Genomic DNA, 17,479 nt, shown 5'->3' with positions numbered 1-17,479 from the left:
CTACAAGTAAATAACAAATGTCAGAAAAAGGTATAGCTAATTGATAGAGAATATTCCACACTACCAGCATGCTACAAAAAACACTCAAGCATGCAGCAAATCACAACTAGTAAACAAATAGTATAACACATGAGCAATACAAAAACTGTAGCATAATTCATGATCATTATATCCTTACATTGATAGCAAAGCTGCTTTGAGCATCAAAGTCACTACCCGGTCTCGTGAGGTCACGATATTGCTGGAAAACCTCATCACCCATGTCCTGTAAGATCTGACTGACCTCCTGGTTCATACCCACAAGTTTTGGCTCCGTCTTTTCTGCTACTGCAATGGAAGAAGATATTTTAATTTTTTTCTGCCGCAGAGCCAACATCGCATTACATCTAGACCGAGGCGGTCGCTCTACCTCACACTGAAAGTAGCAATAAGGCCTAGGTACCTTCGTCTGGAGCATGGTAAGCTGCAAGTGCGTTGAGCATGTCATAGATCACTTCCTTAATGGTATCAGGGATGACTGGAAGCGTGGAAGGCTTCACAGGTGTTGTCTTTACAAGCTGTACTGCATTGGGCCCCTTGATACGGAGATTCTCAAACTCATCATCTGAGGCTGAAAATGGTAAAAATAAATGCTTGACATTAAGTTACAAAACAAGACCGTAACGTTTTCCAAATCACAAGTGGAATTACACAGTCAAGGCCTACTCTACAATTATCCTGCGGACCCACAAAGACATTTAAACTGAGAACGTAAAAAGCTTGTTGGTGAATTCCGTTGTGTTCCTACTCTGCTACTCACCAGTTCCCGATCCTCTCGGTGCCGGCAGAGCTATCCGAATGCAGTTGTTTGCCACTTCGGTGAAGATGTCAGGATTTCGGCAAGCAGCTGGGCCCAAGACACGAAGGATATAGTTTATCTCCCGGGAACCCAAGCTTCCAGACACTACACCAGAGGTGGTACTACCAGCCCCACTTGTGGCTGCAGATCGGACAACCTGAAATTTAGGACAGGGGTTTAATACATATATATATATATACACACACACACACCTACATATATAGTCTTTGAGGTATTTTTTTGGCATTAGCCATGACATACCTTTTCCATAGTGTGCTGTAAAGTGCATGGATCTTCTATGATGTGTCTGAAGAGGAGAGTGACTAGCGGGGTGAAGCCATTAAACGCAGAGGTCTGATTCAAACTGAGGATCATGCGTGTGCTCTTCAGCTCGGCAAACATCATGGCGTATTTGTGGTCACGTGTAAGACGTAGACATAGCCGCAAGGTAGCATGCAAAGTGTCCGGATCCACTGGGACTCCCAACATGCTGACACACGAACGAATGAGAATGGTCACCATCTCTTCAGTCAGCCCCTGGATAACAATGTCCCCAACTTTTGGCTCTTCAACAGGAGGTTCCTTTTCTGTGGTGGCATTTTCTGAAGCAGGAATGGACTCTGAGCGTAGAGGAAAAAAATTCATAAGCATTAAACATGTTCAACGTAGATGTATAAACCTTTACACAGAATTCTTCTGCACTCCGTTAAGACTAAAACACGTCCTACCAGAAGACTTCTCCTCCTTTGGTTTGGCATCCAAGTCCACTTCTTTTGCTTCCTCCAATGTTTTCTCCAGTTCCTGGCCATTTCCATTCTTGCCACCTTTGACTAACCTTGGAACACGCAGCAAAGTAAGCATTACGGGCCTCCTATTTCCAGTTTCTTCATTTACCTGCAAGACACGTCATTGGTGAGAACCAAATTTACCTCCATCCAGCTGTGTAGCCTGACCCGACTGGAGCAGACAGCGTTTATAGCAGTCGACTATCTTCCAAATGGCCTTTTGGACTATATAAATGGAAATCTCGCTGTATCTAAACCTTAATCCCAAAGTGTATAATTCCAGAAAAGCGTGGTTAGAAAATATAAAAATCAATGTTGTGAATCACCTGCACCATGGTGGTAAACTGAACTGTGTATCTTCGTCGGCCGGCAGTAAAACGCACGCATGTCTCGCCGGCTTTCCACGCGGTGTCAATGGTGCTGTTGTTGCTAGCACTATAGCTACACCATCGACCTGATCTGTCATCAAACCAACGCCAATTGTTACCATTCGACTGTAAATACTGGAGAGGAAAGAAAAAGTAGAAATACACTTTACTCAAGGAAATAATATAATTGGACGTTTGGCATAAGAAATGCCAATACGTGTACTGGAGGGAAAATAGAACATTAAGATTATTATACCCGGTTCATTTGCATTCTCCTCTTGGAAGAAATGGACGTTTTTTCATAGAAGTCAATCAGTAGTAAGACAGGTGTAATCCAATATAAGTCTGATAGATTGCCATTATATCACACAATAAACGTGTTTGAGATGGAAACTCTTATTAGTGTGAGAGGTTTTTGGCCTGAAAAATCCACGGAGGCATTTGGGAATCATCAGGTGAGAAAAAGACTGAAAGGCACGTGGGATGAAGACACAAACGTTGGTAGTCCGGAGAATATATAAATATCACTGAAAGCATCAGAGGACACACTTTCACACCATCTGCACATTTGGCTTTGCTGGGGGGCAGCGTTTCAGAATTCACCAGGTCTTACTTAGGAGTTTGCACCTCCTTTTGCTCCTTGGCAGCTTGCAGACACGGCTGAACCACTTCCAGCAGCTTAATCAGAACATTCAGGATGCCGCTCGTCTCCACAATCCGGGCACACGGCAGCTTCAGCTCCTGACCAGACAAAACGTTAGGATCACCAGTTACTCTTACATCAAACGAGAAGACATTATCAAACGTAATACAGTACAGCCTTACCGGACTTTTCAAATGAGGTTGGTTTCTGGTTATTTGTCATTAACAGCTTAAATGTGTTACTATTCTGAAGCTTTCACGTCACACTCACTGCGGTATTACAACAATATATTACAACATATAAAACACACATTATTAATACCCTACTGACTAAGTGACTTTGCCACCAATGAAAAAAATTTAGAGATTTCCCTTTTAAGTGTATTACATAAATTACATACACACCAATTTAAATAGAGTGGGTGTATTTGTTTTTTGGGAGAAAAATGAAAGAATACATAACTGCAGCTGTTTTTTTAGGCAAAAGGTCACCATATTTTACACTCGCGTTATGTATTCTTGCGTGCTGAAATCCAGGCGTCTGTAAAATACTGTAATACGTTACTAGATTCATCGGTCATCATAAAGGAAAATACTATTATTTTTCCTCATCGGTTTCTTAAATACTATCCTAAAATTTTAAAGAAACTTTTCAATTATGCTGAAATCCCTTGCACTAATTTTTCCACCATTCATCATAATGACCTCATTCCCTCAAATTCTGTAATATCATGTTTTTCCTTCAACCCATAAACACTGAAAGCAGCTCAGGAAACATCTAGAATGCACAAGAGGCAGGAGGAGAATAAATTAGCTCATAACATTTTGAGTATTTTACCTGGAAGTCTATGGAAAATACCATGTTCCTAAATAAAGCTGGCTTCTAAATTTCTTCTCACTTGCTCCAATTTGAGCATCCCCTTACGAAAAAATTACTGCAGTTTTTTCTAAAGTAATACTGCAGTTTTTTGGACATGAAAAAACTGCAATACTGCACTTTTACTGCAGTATTACTGCACATTTACTGCACTTTTACTGCAGTATTACTGCACATTTACTGCACTTTTACTGCAGTATTACTGCACATTTACTGCACTTTTTTTTTTATACTGCAAACCTACAGTTGTACTTCAAAGTACTGTAGCTTTATTGCATTTGTACTTCCGTACAAAAATAACTGCAGTACAACTGCAGTACAGTGAAGTACAAATGCAGTAAAAGTGCAGTAAATGTGAAGTAATACTGCAGTAAAAGTGCAGTATTGCAGTTTTTTCATGTCCAAAAAACTGCAGTATTACTTCAGAAAAACTGCAGTATTTTTTTTGTAAGGGTCAATTTGGCCGCCATTACACCAAATGGGGTAACGGTGCATTTGGTCATCCACCTGGAGTTTCATGGGCAAATTCACAATTGAGGTTATGAAAATTTCGGCTTCTTCACGTGATCACAGTGTCTGAACACACAGAAACATGGAATGATATGGCAGATATGAACCATGTAGTCTGCATCTCCTCCTCCTTTCTAATAAAAGGAAATGCCAACATATTATCTGACTTTGACGCAGCTGTACCTATCTGGGAACACTGTGTAAATTTCCATTTACTTTGTAAATACTTTTGTATAGTTGTGTTAATTTCCATAAATGTTGCTTAATTTCAGCTGCAGTATTACAAAAGCAATGATTGTCTTACTATGGCATTGGCTTTATCTGGGTTTCAATGTGGGCTCATGGAGTTCATGGAGCAGTGCAATGACATGTGGATCATTTCCCAATCCACGTCAAATGTGTTAAAATAGGAAATTTTTGGACACCAAGCTTAGTTTTTAAATTTTTTTTTCATTTTTTGAGAGTATCAGCCACCTTCTATCAAGTCACAGGTATATATTATAAATGTCATTTTCCCCCCAAATGTTATTTCTTTAAGTTTATGGTAACTGATCTTAAGAAATACCCGTGAGCTGGGCTGCTCTGCAGAATGGGGAGTCAGGGCATGAGTGTAAGGGTGTACAAGCAGAGGAGAGACATCAATTGCCCCAGGCGGCACTTCAGAAGGGGCGGCACTTTGCCGCCCCAAGCGTTTTTCTTTTGTTTTTTTTGAAGCGGAGGAGAGAGAGAGGGGCACCGAGTGGTTTTCGCTTAGCCGCTCGGCGCCCCTCTCTCTCTCCTCTGCGGCGAGTTTCCCTGTTCGGTCTCTGTGCCGGCTTGTAATGCAGAGCGCCGGAAGTGACGTGAATTTCCGGCGCTCAGCATTACAAGCCGGCACCGTGGCAGCACAGGGAGACTCGCCGCAGGACTGTTTAAGGGTAAGTACCGGTGGGGGGCGGGTAGATAATGCCGCCCCCCCTCGGCGGGGGGCGGCATTTTAAACTTCGCCCCAGGCGGCGTTAAGTCTTCGGCCGGCCCTGATCTTGTCCCAACGACATGGCAATGGCTCTCAGCATCTGATCTTCCTCTGATATACTCAAGTCCTGCAGAGCAACAACAGATACCCGTGAGCTGGGCTGCTCTGCAGAATGGGGAGTCAGGGCATGAGTGTAAGGGTGTACAAGCAGAGGAGAGACATCAAGAACCCGGTGGAGCTCGGGAACGCTGGAGTAGAATGGGGAAGAGGGAAGCTACTGCAGCTCGGCCAGGGGAACCAATCTTTCAATGACAGGGAGACGGGCCAACCTTTTCTACTCTGGCTACTGCCCCTCTTCAAATTTTAGTCAGTTGTCTATGACTTGACTAGGACCGCCTGCACTATCACACGCGTGTGCTACATCTAACCTGTATAGCGGCACGGAGAAGCCTGCGGTAGAAAGGGGAAAGGAATGGACGACAGGGAAGGAGATGTGATGAGGATACAGGAGGGAAGCAGAACCGGACCACACTCATGTGAAGGGTTGGGGGGGGAATAAGTTGAGGAAACGTTCACCCTGCACACTTACCCGTACAACTCCACCAATGAGAGGAGGAGGGTGGGTGAGGAGGTACTCTGTGGCTTGCTCCATGGTACTGGTGTTAAGCAAAGCTTCCATGGCATGTTCCCGCGTGAATCCCGTATCAATGAGCTATAGAGAGACGATTGTATGGTTAGGAGACGGCATTCAGTCTAATCAGCAGAAGCAGCATGCTGACAACACTTGTTCCAATTTCAGCTGACAGCTACAATGTAAAAGGTTTACTTAAGGCCAAGATTGCCGCAGACAAGAAAATAAAGTACTATTCCCACCTGCTGAAGTTGTTGCTGGTTCACTTGAGGCTCTCGCCTCGCTCCACTTTCGTCTTGCTGACCCTCTTCTTCCCGACTACCCTCACGCTCTTTGCTCATCCGCTCACGAATCACTGGCTCCCCTCGCAGTATGTGGCATAAGATAGCTAGCATGGACTCAGCCATACGACCACCATATACTTTTAAAGGTTTTCTATTCCAAAGGTTCTTGATGCAGGTGAAGGCTGCCTGTAAGCGACAAAATATGGAATACTGTTAGGTACACTGATCACAGCCAAACAAAGATTCCAAGGCGCAGGTAGATACCATATCCCAACAGCAGCAGGAAAGGTGTAATTTTTACCTTTTGCGTGACTACAAGGAAGCGCAATGAGCTGAACTGAGGGTAGTTCTGTCCTCCGGGTAACTTGGTTGGTGGCAGGGAGTGAGGAGACTCCAGGACTGTGGTAGGATTTACCATCTTTTCCACCAGCATAAGCCAAGCATCCAGGAATTCGCCCGTGCCATCCGGCAGATCAGAGTGTTCCAAGCCCTCCGACACCGGCACTCTGCCACCCATAGAGAGGGCCCAGTTAAAGGTTCTAAATTTTAAAACAAATGTGTTAGAGTGAAAGTGTACGTTGTTCTAGTTTTTCAAAATGATGCTTCCAGATGTTTCATATGGACATTAAATCAAGGAACATTCTATTAACAAGTATAAAAGTAGTCACTGTGTTGGGAATGTATTGGCCAATTACACTAATGGAAACATACTTTTTCACCATTTACGTTCTAAAAATCAGCCAGTAGCAGGTAGAAGTCAGGTGCATGATGGGAAATGTGACGTTGAAGTATATGAAAACAAAAACATGTAACTTCCCCATTTGGAACGTGTTAAAGCAAAATATATTTCTGAGGCCTCGGAAAGTCTTTGTTCTGTCTCCCGTGAGTCGCTACAGGTAGCAGGCGGCTCACTTACTCAAAGAGAGCGTTGTGTCCACCGGAGCAGAGGAATTTCTGCAGCATAAGATGATACGGATATTTCCTCTCGTCAAACAACATGGGAGAGGTGAAGCCAACGGAGCAGATAAAAAAGGTTAACCTGAACAACACAGATGTACAATGTTAGACAAATCAAATTTAAAGAGACATCTTATATTTACCAGCCTATTACTATTTCTAATTAACCAAATCACCACCCAAAATCCAACATCCTTCAGTTAAGAGATTAATACAAAGCAAGCTTGTCACTTGTGAACGAGACCCGTGTAGCACAAACCTGAACCTGGGAGTTGGTGTGTATGGAGGAGGCTGCCACGAAAGTCCCTTCGTCAGTAACTTTGTGAGTGCGGACGCCGTAGAGCGCGCGGCTGGGGTCGGGGCTGTGGTGGTGCTGGCTGCATGGTGACTTCGCCTTTGGCGCACAGGAGACCCAACACAGAGTTTGACCAGTAGGCCAAAAAGTTCAGCCAGGGCACGACCGAGCCGCGAAGATGCTAAAAAAATAAAAACATAAATATGAATAAATAAATCAAAATAAAAATGATGTTATATTGTGCTCTACATATTAGATTTCTGCTTAAGGTTCATATCCATGCTTCTGTTAGTGTACTCTACTTATTGGCAAGTATAGCAGGTACAAGCTTTATGAACTATTTGAAGGTTCATCAAGATCAGCCCTATCATACCCAGCATGTATTTTTATAAACATAAAAAAAAAAAAAAAATCTAAATCGATACGTAATTTAATAAACTACTTCCATGTAAAACATATTTTATAAATACCTGATAATAATGGTTTAATCTGTTTGATTCTGGCAGCCATTGCTGGGGTGATCTTTGGTTTCCCCTTGGGGTCCGACGCGCTGGGTTCATCTGTTTCCATGGGCGCCAACGCATCCCCATCAAGTCCAATACCTTCTAGTAAGCCGGTGGCTTCCTCACCGACAGCACTCACCTCGGGTTCACATTCTGTAACACAGATACGATGGCTTATACATATAGAGTATACACTATACACTATATTAAAATATGCACTTCTGCATAAAATATTTAACTTTTTATACAAGAAATATAGTGAAAGTCATCCATGAAACCATGCAACAATATTGTAGATGCCTAATATCCAAGACAACTGTGCATAGATGTCTTAAAGAAATACTTATTATACCCTGGATATGTGGCCTTGTGTATAAAATATTTTACTTAAATATGTTACTTAATTGCCATATGTCATGGCACCGGGCCAGGTTTGAACCAGAAACATCTCAGAATGAGTTTAAGAAGTGTAAGAAAACATACCTGCCCTCTTTGTTCCCTGGGGCAAGGCACTTGCTGCCTTCTCCTCTTTGGGAGCCAACTTCTGCATGTCTGCCTGACCAAACTCACAGCCAGGTGGCAAGCTGTCAAAAAAAGTACAAGGTTGGTAAGTAAATGGCAGAACCTCGACTCAAATGTAGATTTCTGACCACAAACACTATGAAAAGCAAACAGTTCTGGGTATGGGAAACAGAAGAATCACATGCGCGTACCTGTTAGGAGTACAGAGAGACAGCAAAACAGTGCTTTCCCAAACAAGAGAGCAGTACAGCTGACTCAGCTTATTCAGAACATTGAGACCCAGTTGAGAACCCCACTGGTTGACAGAGATGGCACGGATCTCACTCTGTGGAGAAGAAAAGAAATATGGCAATTAAGAGCACGCAAAAGCAACACTGCTGCCTCGGAAAACATGAAAACAAAATGTTTAGACCCACCCGGTCGGGGCCCTTACCTGTCCCACTCTGCACGTGTGTACAAACATCATGATATATGCATGGGCTGCAGTTAATGCGTGGAGTAGGGGGGTAGCCTGAGCAGACAGAGTGGCATCTGCTACATTTCCAGCACATGCCAGCTCCCTTAACAGCACTGAGCCACCGGGGGCCTCAATAGGCCGATGCAATGGGTCCAGCGAGGAAAGAATGGAGTCCAGCTGGAGAAGCCCTTCTTGGAGAACCTTAGGCTCATGAGACAGAGTCTAGAAAGAGGGGAGATGTTGTCTATTAACAGTCCTGGAACTTCTGCTTGTATTTATTTTCTGGCCATTAACAAAAAACAGAACTACCGAGAATATAAACATCAAAGACATTGTCCAGCTAGCCTGCCCATAATATAGTACTGGGCTGACAGGTTGCCCAAGTATTACAGCATTTTGTGGCAGTACAGCTATGCTATAGACACTCGTTCGTAGATTTGGACCAGTATTTTTTGGGGTTTTTTTTTTCTCTTTTAGGAGAACCCTCGCTGGGTCATCCAGCACAATGATTTTTAGCTACAACCCCATTGGCTGCAAGTAGGCTAGGATTTCTAGACATTTCTGCAGGTGGTCCAGATTGATCTGTCTGAGTCAATCAAGGCTTGGTGTTTAACAACCACGTATTAGAATAAATGGAAACAAATGTTACTTACCAATATTGATTTGCAGACACCTGCCACAGCTTGGCAGGCAGCAGAGGTAGGGAAGTCAATAGGTAGATTAGGCAGACCAAGGATGGTGACCAGAGGCAGGAGACCCTTCTGACTCACAAACTCCTGACAGTGATCGTCCGTTGTGTTATTACTTAGAATGGATTCCACAAATTTCATCTGTGAATTGGTAAGTTTTTCAAGTCATTTGGAAAATTCACAGATATGAGTAGCTTCGCATAAAATTTTACTGAAACATTATTTAAAAATCTTTGGTCCAATATTGTACCAAAATGGTTAAAATCAGGGTTGTAAATTTGTGGGCTATAATCGGGAGCCCTTGAGCCCTGCGCTCTTACACATCGGCTCTATTACACTATTTCTAAACTCACCACGTTGAGAATATAATCCATCAGAGGAATCGGGATTCTCTCTTCAGTTCCCACAACACTATGAGAGAAAAGGCAAGTTAACATATGAGGTCCAGCAAGAGCTTAAGAATAAAAATTCAAGTTTATTAGATATGAGTCTCTTATTATAAATTATCTTAGTTTAACCCAGATTAATAACAGATTAATGTCTGATATGAAGTCTGGAACAAAGTTTACAGGTCACAACTCCAGAGCTAGCAGCACACATGGTAAACTTACTGCGGACTTGGCTCAACTTCGCTCTGTTGGTTTGCAGTGAAGCTCTGCATTGCTTGAACCTCCTCTTCGTCCTCGTCCTCGCTTAGAAGCCTCTTCGGCCGCGTGGTTCGAACGTGGTGGAGGAGCTGTGGCCGTGCCGTCAGCTTTCTGAATTGATGGCTTCTGACAAATATACTTCGGGTCCCTACCAAGATTGCATATTCCTTCTAAAATCTAAAAAAAAAAAAAAAAAAGAATGATTCAAAAAAGACTGAAGACATGCATGCCCAGTATCCATGACTATGAGTCAATTTGTTAATCTCCAACAAAACAGACGCAAATCCAAATGGTTAAACACTTAAGAGGATCTAGAAAATGGCAAAGGGAAACCCGAATGTTCCAAGTCTGTGCAAGAACATAAAACAATCAATATTTAAACAAGTCGATAACCCCCTGCTAGGAAGCGCCCTACAAACCCCACCGGGACATGCAAACACCTTACCTTAATAATAGCGGTGGTAGCATCGGTTTTTAGTGTGGGCTGGTGCCTCATCAGTTCATCGACAGCACTGCCCAGGTTAGAGGCTGTATCGCCTGCAGGAGACCGGAGAGAGGTCAAAGCTGGAAGAGACCACGGGCCTCTTAATCCCTCGGCTAGAGACCTGAAGAGCACTGATCTATGCTGCATGCAGGTCTCTTCAGCAGGGGTTAGAGGAGGGTTATGGAATTTTGGGGGGTGCCATTGACAGCTCATTCTGGTTAGGGGGCAAACATGTGGAAACAAATGGGAAACACTGGAGCTGCTAAATGGAAACACCAGTTAACTGAACAAAAGGTATTTTAAGCCAAGAAACCTTAATGCATAAGAATAAGTAAAGACCGTCCAAATGAGCACCACGTCTCCCATCAAGGAAAACCAGAATCAGGATTATAAAACCAGAAAGGGTCAGTAATCTATCACAAAACATGCACAATGAGTAGGGGGGACAGCCTGCATATGCAAAACAAACATCCAAGGTGTCGTGGTCTACGAGTCGTTAAATAGTCCTTTTGTCATGGAAGAATTTGGTCAGTCTTTTCTGCAACGCCGGTTGGTCAGCGTAGTCTTACCTAGAGGGTCTGAGCTCCTCCGCCTCCTCATGGCAGGGAGGTAATCGGGTGAAAGCAATACTTTGAAAAGCCGTTCAAAAGGTTGACATTGCACATAGGACTGCAACCCCCGGGCATTTAGACACAGGGCACTGAAGACATTGGGCAGAGAGCCTAGAACTTCCCTGGTTGCCGGAACCTGCAACAAAAAAAAACTGAAAACTTAATGCTGAAGGATATCAGTGTTTGGCCCAATTTGTTGCCAACAAGTTTTTCTTTACTAAATCTTGTATTTTATGATATGCATTACAATTAAACAAAAAGTTATTTAACCAACGGGTTTTTATGGTCACCGATATAAAATTTGATAGCACACAAGTATTTTCATCAGGTTATTAGATATAATTAAAAAACATGTTGTCATGTTGGTCACTCTTGGGGCAGATAAAATACAGCTGAACTGGGCAGCTTGATATTCTGATGACTCTGAAGTTTAATGACTTACATCTTTGATAAGGAGAGCATGAAGCATCACATCTGTTAAGCCATTGTCCTGAAGAGAAGACAGTAAAGACGGCTCTTGGAACACAAACACTGTTACTACTTCAGTAGCTACAGAAAGAACACAAAAATCAAGAGTCAGTCAAACGGCACAAATAGTCTGGGTCAATATCCACTACAGTTCTCATTAAATGAAGCAAGTATGCTATTTTTATTTGAAACACATAGCGATTCCATCCCAAACAGTTCTCAAGCTACAGGTTTCACGCTGAACCAAACTGATGACCACATCCCAATGTATAATATCACTGCTTACACATTTATCTATAGTCCTGAATCTTCCCAGCAGAGGGGCTTACAGTTCAGCTCCATTGTTTTTTTGGAACGGCTAGCAGCGTTACTCACTGATAAAGCACTAAATTCACAAATAATAAAAAAGGTGCAGGACCTGGGTTTACTTACCAAGTAAGAAGAGGGAAGGGTCGTAGTACTCGGCATTGCTGATTATGTGTTTCAGGGATGTGGGAAGAGTTCCATCCATCACTGAAAATAATATGATGTTAGTGATGCATAAGCAATAAGTGTGCCAACAGATGTACAGAATAATTTTGATGTAGATGGGGGTTCCAATGAGTTTATATTTACACACATACGGTTTCATGGTCAGTTTATGTCATGCACTAATTTGTCAACCATTTTATGAAGACCTACCATGACGAATACCATCTGAGAAGGCTGGATCCTGAATTGCCTTCTTCAAGAAATTCAGCATAGACTTCAAGAGAGCTGCTCTCTGGGGAATGCACTGCACTCCTGCAACATCAAATACAATCAGAAATGAAGTAAATGCACTTTGGGGGCCCTTATTTAGGCAGAAAAAATAAAATAAAAAAAACAGGAACTTAAAAGTCCGGTCAGTTACCTGAGCGGGTAGACCCTACACTCCCAGTGCTGAAGCTTGTACCAGGAGGACGCGAATCTGCAGAAGTGGAAGGTCCAGGACTGGCCTCCATTGCCACATCAGTAACTAAAATCAAGTAGAATGTAAACTTCAGGTACTTCTCAATCTCAGAACTTTGTAGATATTTTAAACATATTAAAACATGCTTTTCTCTATTGGGGTTAATCAGAAAAAATTAATCAGGTCTTGCAATACGAATGTTAAAAGAGGAACTACAGTGATTCTTGTAAGCTAAAACAAAAGCCTCAAACTCTCCAAGAAGTATTCAAGGATAAAAAAATGAAAAGGCTTTAAATGTCTTACCTTCCATATCTGTCTCCATCTCTTGACCCTCCTGAACAGTGCTAGGGCGTTGGTTTCTTGGTTTGATGACAAATGGGGACTCTTTCCTACACAGGTCAACTTCATGCTACAATTGAAAAGGCACACTGGCTATAAGAAAGACTAACTTGGTGTCCTAACAAGAGATCTACTACTTATACTGTGCTAAACACAGAAGTTATAACTAAAGCAAAAGGAGGAACATTAGGAATCTAAATATTTCCTGATTGTAGTTAAACGTCAATCAGGACAAGTTTTACTTTACTCATTTGTCAGGGGGAGTTTAATTCTGGCGTGTGACACAAAAAGAGGTATCAAGTGGGCTAGTGTCTTGCCAATGAAACATTTTTTAAAGCATGGTCTTTTGATTAAAATCCAAGCTTTAGAACACTGCAGAACATTAACTGAAACAGGGTTTGAAAAGACCATGGAATCCAAAGGACTTTAATATAACGCATGAGCAAAGCCTTAGATGAGAAGTGTTAACCCTTGAAAAAAACTGTTGTGAACTCACCTCTAATCTGTAAATAAATATGGTCAGACCACTGCGGGACTGAAAGGCTGCCATGTCCAAGTTTGTAATGAGGTCAACAACTCTCACAGCTCGCGTCACAAATGTGATCTGGTCCTGCTCGTCACCAAGGAACTTGATCACCTGAGATGTACAAAGATACATATATATATATTTTTCAGCATAGAGAAATGTGGAGAGCTATGGCCACAACGGCACATCTAAAGGATCTTTCGACTCAAGCCTTGCTATGAATACCTTGCACATACTACAAGTTTACCCTGAAAAAGCCAGCAATACGGAAATGGTAGGTTAGCATAAAACATTCCCACCGGCATACCTTTAGAAGTGCTTCCATCATGCCACAGGAAACCAGCGCTTCTCTGCCAGCGTCATAGCTGGCCAAGTGATACAAAAAGGAAAAGAGGGCAGTGGCAAACTGGTGTGGGTATGGATCCATGGTTGGGTCTACAAAAAGAAAAAAAATCCTATGAAAACAAAGCTCTTTCACTAACAGTTCTCACTTTTTGTTTCTGTTAAATGTGATTTATACAATAAGAGGCTAATCTATAAAATGGAGGGTATAAAATCAGGTATAAAATGAGGTCCCTACTCACCAATCATGGCCTGAATACAGTTACGGACTAAAACAGGGAGGAAGCCATGGTAGGAGGCAGTGCCAGTACAGTCTATGATGTGCAGAGTATGACATCATATATCATCACTTTTCTCATACCTGTATGAAGGAGAGCGGGGACCTCCTAAGGGTGGGGCCTGGGATGAAAGCTCCGCTTGCTCCATGTAAGGAATGCTGGGGCACTTTTTGGGTGGACAGAGGTTAAAACAAGACGTCTCTATATGCCCCTAAATATAAAGTCAAAAATGATTTAAAGGTGGGGTATATGCCGTAAGTAGGCACAGGGTGTACTGAGTGGGTGGCCATACATGAAAATGGGCTGCGGTGGGCGTGGCCTCCACAAGACCACACCCACTCACCACCTATGGTGCATGCGGGAAGTTTCAAAATTCAGGAACTGTTTAAAAATTCATGCAACATGGTACACACCCAGGAGTTCTGCGGATACGCCCTGGAGGATCAAAAGAGCCGTACGTGACGTGACCATTTTGTTAAGTAAGTGATGTAGAAGTTTGAGATGGTTTTGTGACAGTTTTTAACCTTTTGCTATCGGGAGGTCAGTATGCTATAGGCAACTGCCCCCCCCCCCCGTTTCCTGTTATGAAACAAAGTATAGATAAGAAACGCATTGTTACAAATACCGTAAATAAAACCGCTGAACGAATTTCTGATTAACCGCAAGGTCATCTATGGAGTCCCCCGTGCTTTGCCTGCTCGCCCCATCAGGCTGGCAGGGTAAATAAAGGGGTAGTAATACCCAGAATTGTTTCTAAGGGTACCAGGACTTTGGGTAACAAGGCTCTGGCCAAAAGATACATACATGGATAAAAAATATAGAAAAGTCCCCTTACTTGTGGTCATACGAGAAGATCATGAGAACATCCATTGAAGAGGACTAATGACAAAGGTTAACACAAGTTGTTAAACTGTTTTGTCCTTTTATTCTTCTTCTTTTGCAGGTGGTTATAGTCAACAATTACCAAATGCAAGCGCACTGGGGAAAATATTCACAGCCTTGCCTCTTGGAAACCCGATTTACCAAATACTGGAGCTCAAATTAGCTCTATATGTCGATTTTCCGGGGAATATGAACCCGGGGGTGGTGGTTACCTGTGCGGACGACATTGAGCTGTACAGCGGCGGGGATTTCCAAGTAAGATTTGACCGAAACGGGATTATTGCTTTAGCTCATCCATCAACGCTAAGCATAGGTACCACTCATGGAATATAGAACCTGCGCATCTTACCTACATAAGCCTTCCATTCAAAAGATGTGGCAATCAGGAGCCGTAAACACCCGAGGAGATTGTTCAGGTCCTCATCTCGCCTCGGAAGTGGTTTATACGGATAGTTTGTTTTACATGGATCACGGGACAGCTAAATTGTTGACTGGATTCTTCCAAGAATTGGGGGACGTTGGGTGTGAGATTGACGCATACGGGGACTTTTTACAGGCCCTCGGCCCCAACGCTACTTTGGAGTACCGCTAACGTTTCGAAGGCAGAATCCAAATTAATCGAAGTCCGAAAAAAGATCTACTTTCTCCTGCGAGGAACACCTTTTACGGTGATAGCGTTGAATAAGTCAAAGTTCTACCACGTAGGAACCATGGAAGAATATATCTATCACTTAACTGATGACCCCGTCCTCGGGGCCGAACTTGGGTTTCAGTCCAGCGTTTTTAGCATCTTTCCAGATCGAGATGAAAACGGGAAAGTATGCGTCATTCAAAGCGTACTGGATACAAAGACCCGTGTCTTGCCGTGTTCCATGATTGAATATTCCAGGCTAGGTCCTGATGTTTCTGTGGGCGAATACTGCATCGTAAGTAACTTGTGTATAAACTGCGGATCCAACATACCTGACAAAACCTTCCTTAGTTCGATAAGTTTGATGATCGACGGGCAACCAATGTACGCAACCATCCTCTTTGGTACAGAAGATGACTTGAAAAAGAACGTGGCTTCCTTGGCCGACCTGAAATCTCTCCAGATATTTGGAAGGAACTTCTTGGAATGTTTGGAGGTCTGGGGCCTTGGAAGTTCCGATCGTTTGTTTTCCGGAGACGAGAAGTCCCTGAGTCTGTGGAACGCCAGGATCTTCCCCGGGTGCGTCACGTTACAAAAGTCTGTGGAGGTAGCTCTGGAAATGCTTCAGGGTTTGCACGGCCAACCGTCGGCGAGTGTTGATGGCATTAAGAGGCTATCGATCGAGGAAATTTTGGCGTACAAAGACGTAAAGGACATGCTGAATTACAGAAAAATGCTTTCCAAGGAAATCGCGTCTGAAGGACAAAAAGAAATGCTGGATGCCTGATCTGCTCACCCGTTTCAAACATTTAAAGTATAATGGTCTATTTTTAAAAAGTTTTATGCTGTTCAATAAATATATATAATTATATTAATATTAAATCATAAAAAAAAGATTGACTTTTGATCTGTATAGGGTATGTAAGGCATTTTATATTTGGGTTATGAAATCTATTGGTATCTAAATATATATATATATATATATACAAATTGTGTTTATTTAATTGTATTTTTTTGCACATTGATTTAAACAACTAATAAAGAAATGTAAATGTTACAATTTATAGGAATTTTATAGGACGTTCTGTCTGGAGTTCCACCATTTGCAGAATATCTGGTAAAAGGTTTAGGTGCCCTTTATTCCAATGAACTACCTTTTTTTTTATCTTTATGCTGCCAGTCGGGTAATATATGCTCAAACCAGTGGCGGATCTACCGGGGTCGCAGGGGTCGCGACTGCAACGGGGCTTGGCGGCAGGGGGGCCCAAGCCAAGGGGCCGCCCGAAATCTTTTTTAAGTTTTTTATTTTTTTTTTAAATAAGGCAGGGGCGTCCAACATGCGGCCCACGGGCCAAATGCGGCCCGCGAGACCTCGAGGTGCGGCCCGCGTAAGATCGGCAGCCAGGGCAACCGATCTTACACGAGCCGCACCTCAAGCCCTGCTACTTACTTGTGGGAGGGTCTTCTGGACAGCACAGAGGAAGCGGAGTTCACGAGACATCCTACTTCCTCTGTGCTTTAGCAGAGAAGGCAGAGGGAGGCCGCGCCCCCTGCTGAAGTCTGTGAGCGGCATCGAGGGAGCTGCAGTGCAGGTAAGGGGGTGGGAAGGGTGTTTGAATGAGTGTGTGTGATTGAGGGAATGAATCTGTGAATTAATGATTATATGAATAAATGAGTGTGTGTGTGTGTGTGTGTGTGTGTGTGATAGCATGGATGTGTAAGTGCTGGAACCTAGGCATGATGGGACTGTGATTGCTGTTAGCAATCACACTCCTATCATGCCAAGTAAGCCAGTACATGCTGAAACCTGGCCAGCTGCCCCCCTTGTGTAGTGATGCTGCCAGCAGTATGGGGTCTGCACTTACAGCCACCCTGTACCAGCATGTACTGGCTGACTTGGCATGATAGGAGTGTGATTGCTAACAGCAATCACAGTCCCATAATGCCTAGGTTCCAGCATTTACTGGATGGATGTGTAAGTGCTGGAACCTAGGCATGATGGGACTGTGATTGCTGTTAGCAATCAC

The 17,479-nt window shown here is 43.0% G+C and overlaps 1 protein-coding gene and 1 pseudogene across 1 annotated transcript in view; one reads left to right on the top strand and one right to left on the bottom strand.

Moving 5' to 3' along the window:
• The window catches only part of LOC149285350 (E3 ubiquitin-protein ligase HUWE1-like), a gene marked incomplete at its 5' end in the record, with an annotated part of 478,774 nt that extends 464,780 nt beyond the window's left edge, over positions 1-13,994 (bottom strand). The window contains 33 exon segments of the mRNA XM_089495319.1: positions 179-324; positions 443-610; positions 800-995; positions 1,100-1,458; positions 1,567-1,732; positions 1,950-2,126; positions 2,248-2,328; positions 2,604-2,732; positions 4,586-4,602; positions 5,036-5,102; positions 5,565-5,687; positions 5,849-6,076; positions 6,192-6,429; positions 6,807-6,929; positions 7,107-7,323; positions 7,613-7,798; positions 8,129-8,229; positions 8,359-8,492; positions 8,601-8,846; positions 9,278-9,454; positions 9,667-9,724; positions 9,925-10,007; positions 10,009-10,137; positions 10,406-10,497; positions 11,014-11,191; positions 11,498-11,604; positions 11,956-12,036; positions 12,205-12,355; positions 12,435-12,520; positions 12,758-12,863; positions 13,290-13,430; positions 13,627-13,754; positions 13,904-13,994. Coding sequence (XP_089351445.1) covers positions 179-324; positions 443-610; positions 800-995; positions 1,100-1,458; positions 1,567-1,732; positions 1,950-2,126; positions 2,248-2,328; positions 2,604-2,732; positions 4,586-4,602; positions 5,036-5,102; positions 5,565-5,687; positions 5,849-6,076; positions 6,192-6,429; positions 6,807-6,929; positions 7,107-7,323; positions 7,613-7,798; positions 8,129-8,229; positions 8,359-8,492; positions 8,601-8,846; positions 9,278-9,454; positions 9,667-9,724; positions 9,925-10,007; positions 10,009-10,137; positions 10,406-10,497; positions 11,014-11,191; positions 11,498-11,604; positions 11,956-12,036; positions 12,205-12,355; positions 12,435-12,520; positions 12,758-12,863; positions 13,290-13,430; positions 13,627-13,754; positions 13,904-13,994 — 4,710 coding nt within the window.
• A 347-nt stretch (positions 13,995-14,341) lies between these two features.
• On the top strand, positions 14,342-16,239 carry LOC149285349 (fucose-1-phosphate guanylyltransferase-like; annotated as a pseudogene).
• The last annotated feature ends 1,240 nt before the right edge of the window (positions 16,240-17,479 follow it).

Source organism: Sceloporus occidentalis, unplaced genomic scaffold (assembly GCF_023333645.1).
Source record: "Sceloporus occidentalis isolate IW3139 unplaced genomic scaffold, rSceOcc1.0.p SCAF_79, whole genome shotgun sequence".
Taxonomy (NCBI): Eukaryota; Metazoa; Chordata; class Lepidosauria; order Squamata; family Phrynosomatidae; genus Sceloporus; species Sceloporus occidentalis.
Note: the sequence above shows the minus strand (reverse complement) of the source record. Positions and strands in the feature narration are given on the sequence as shown.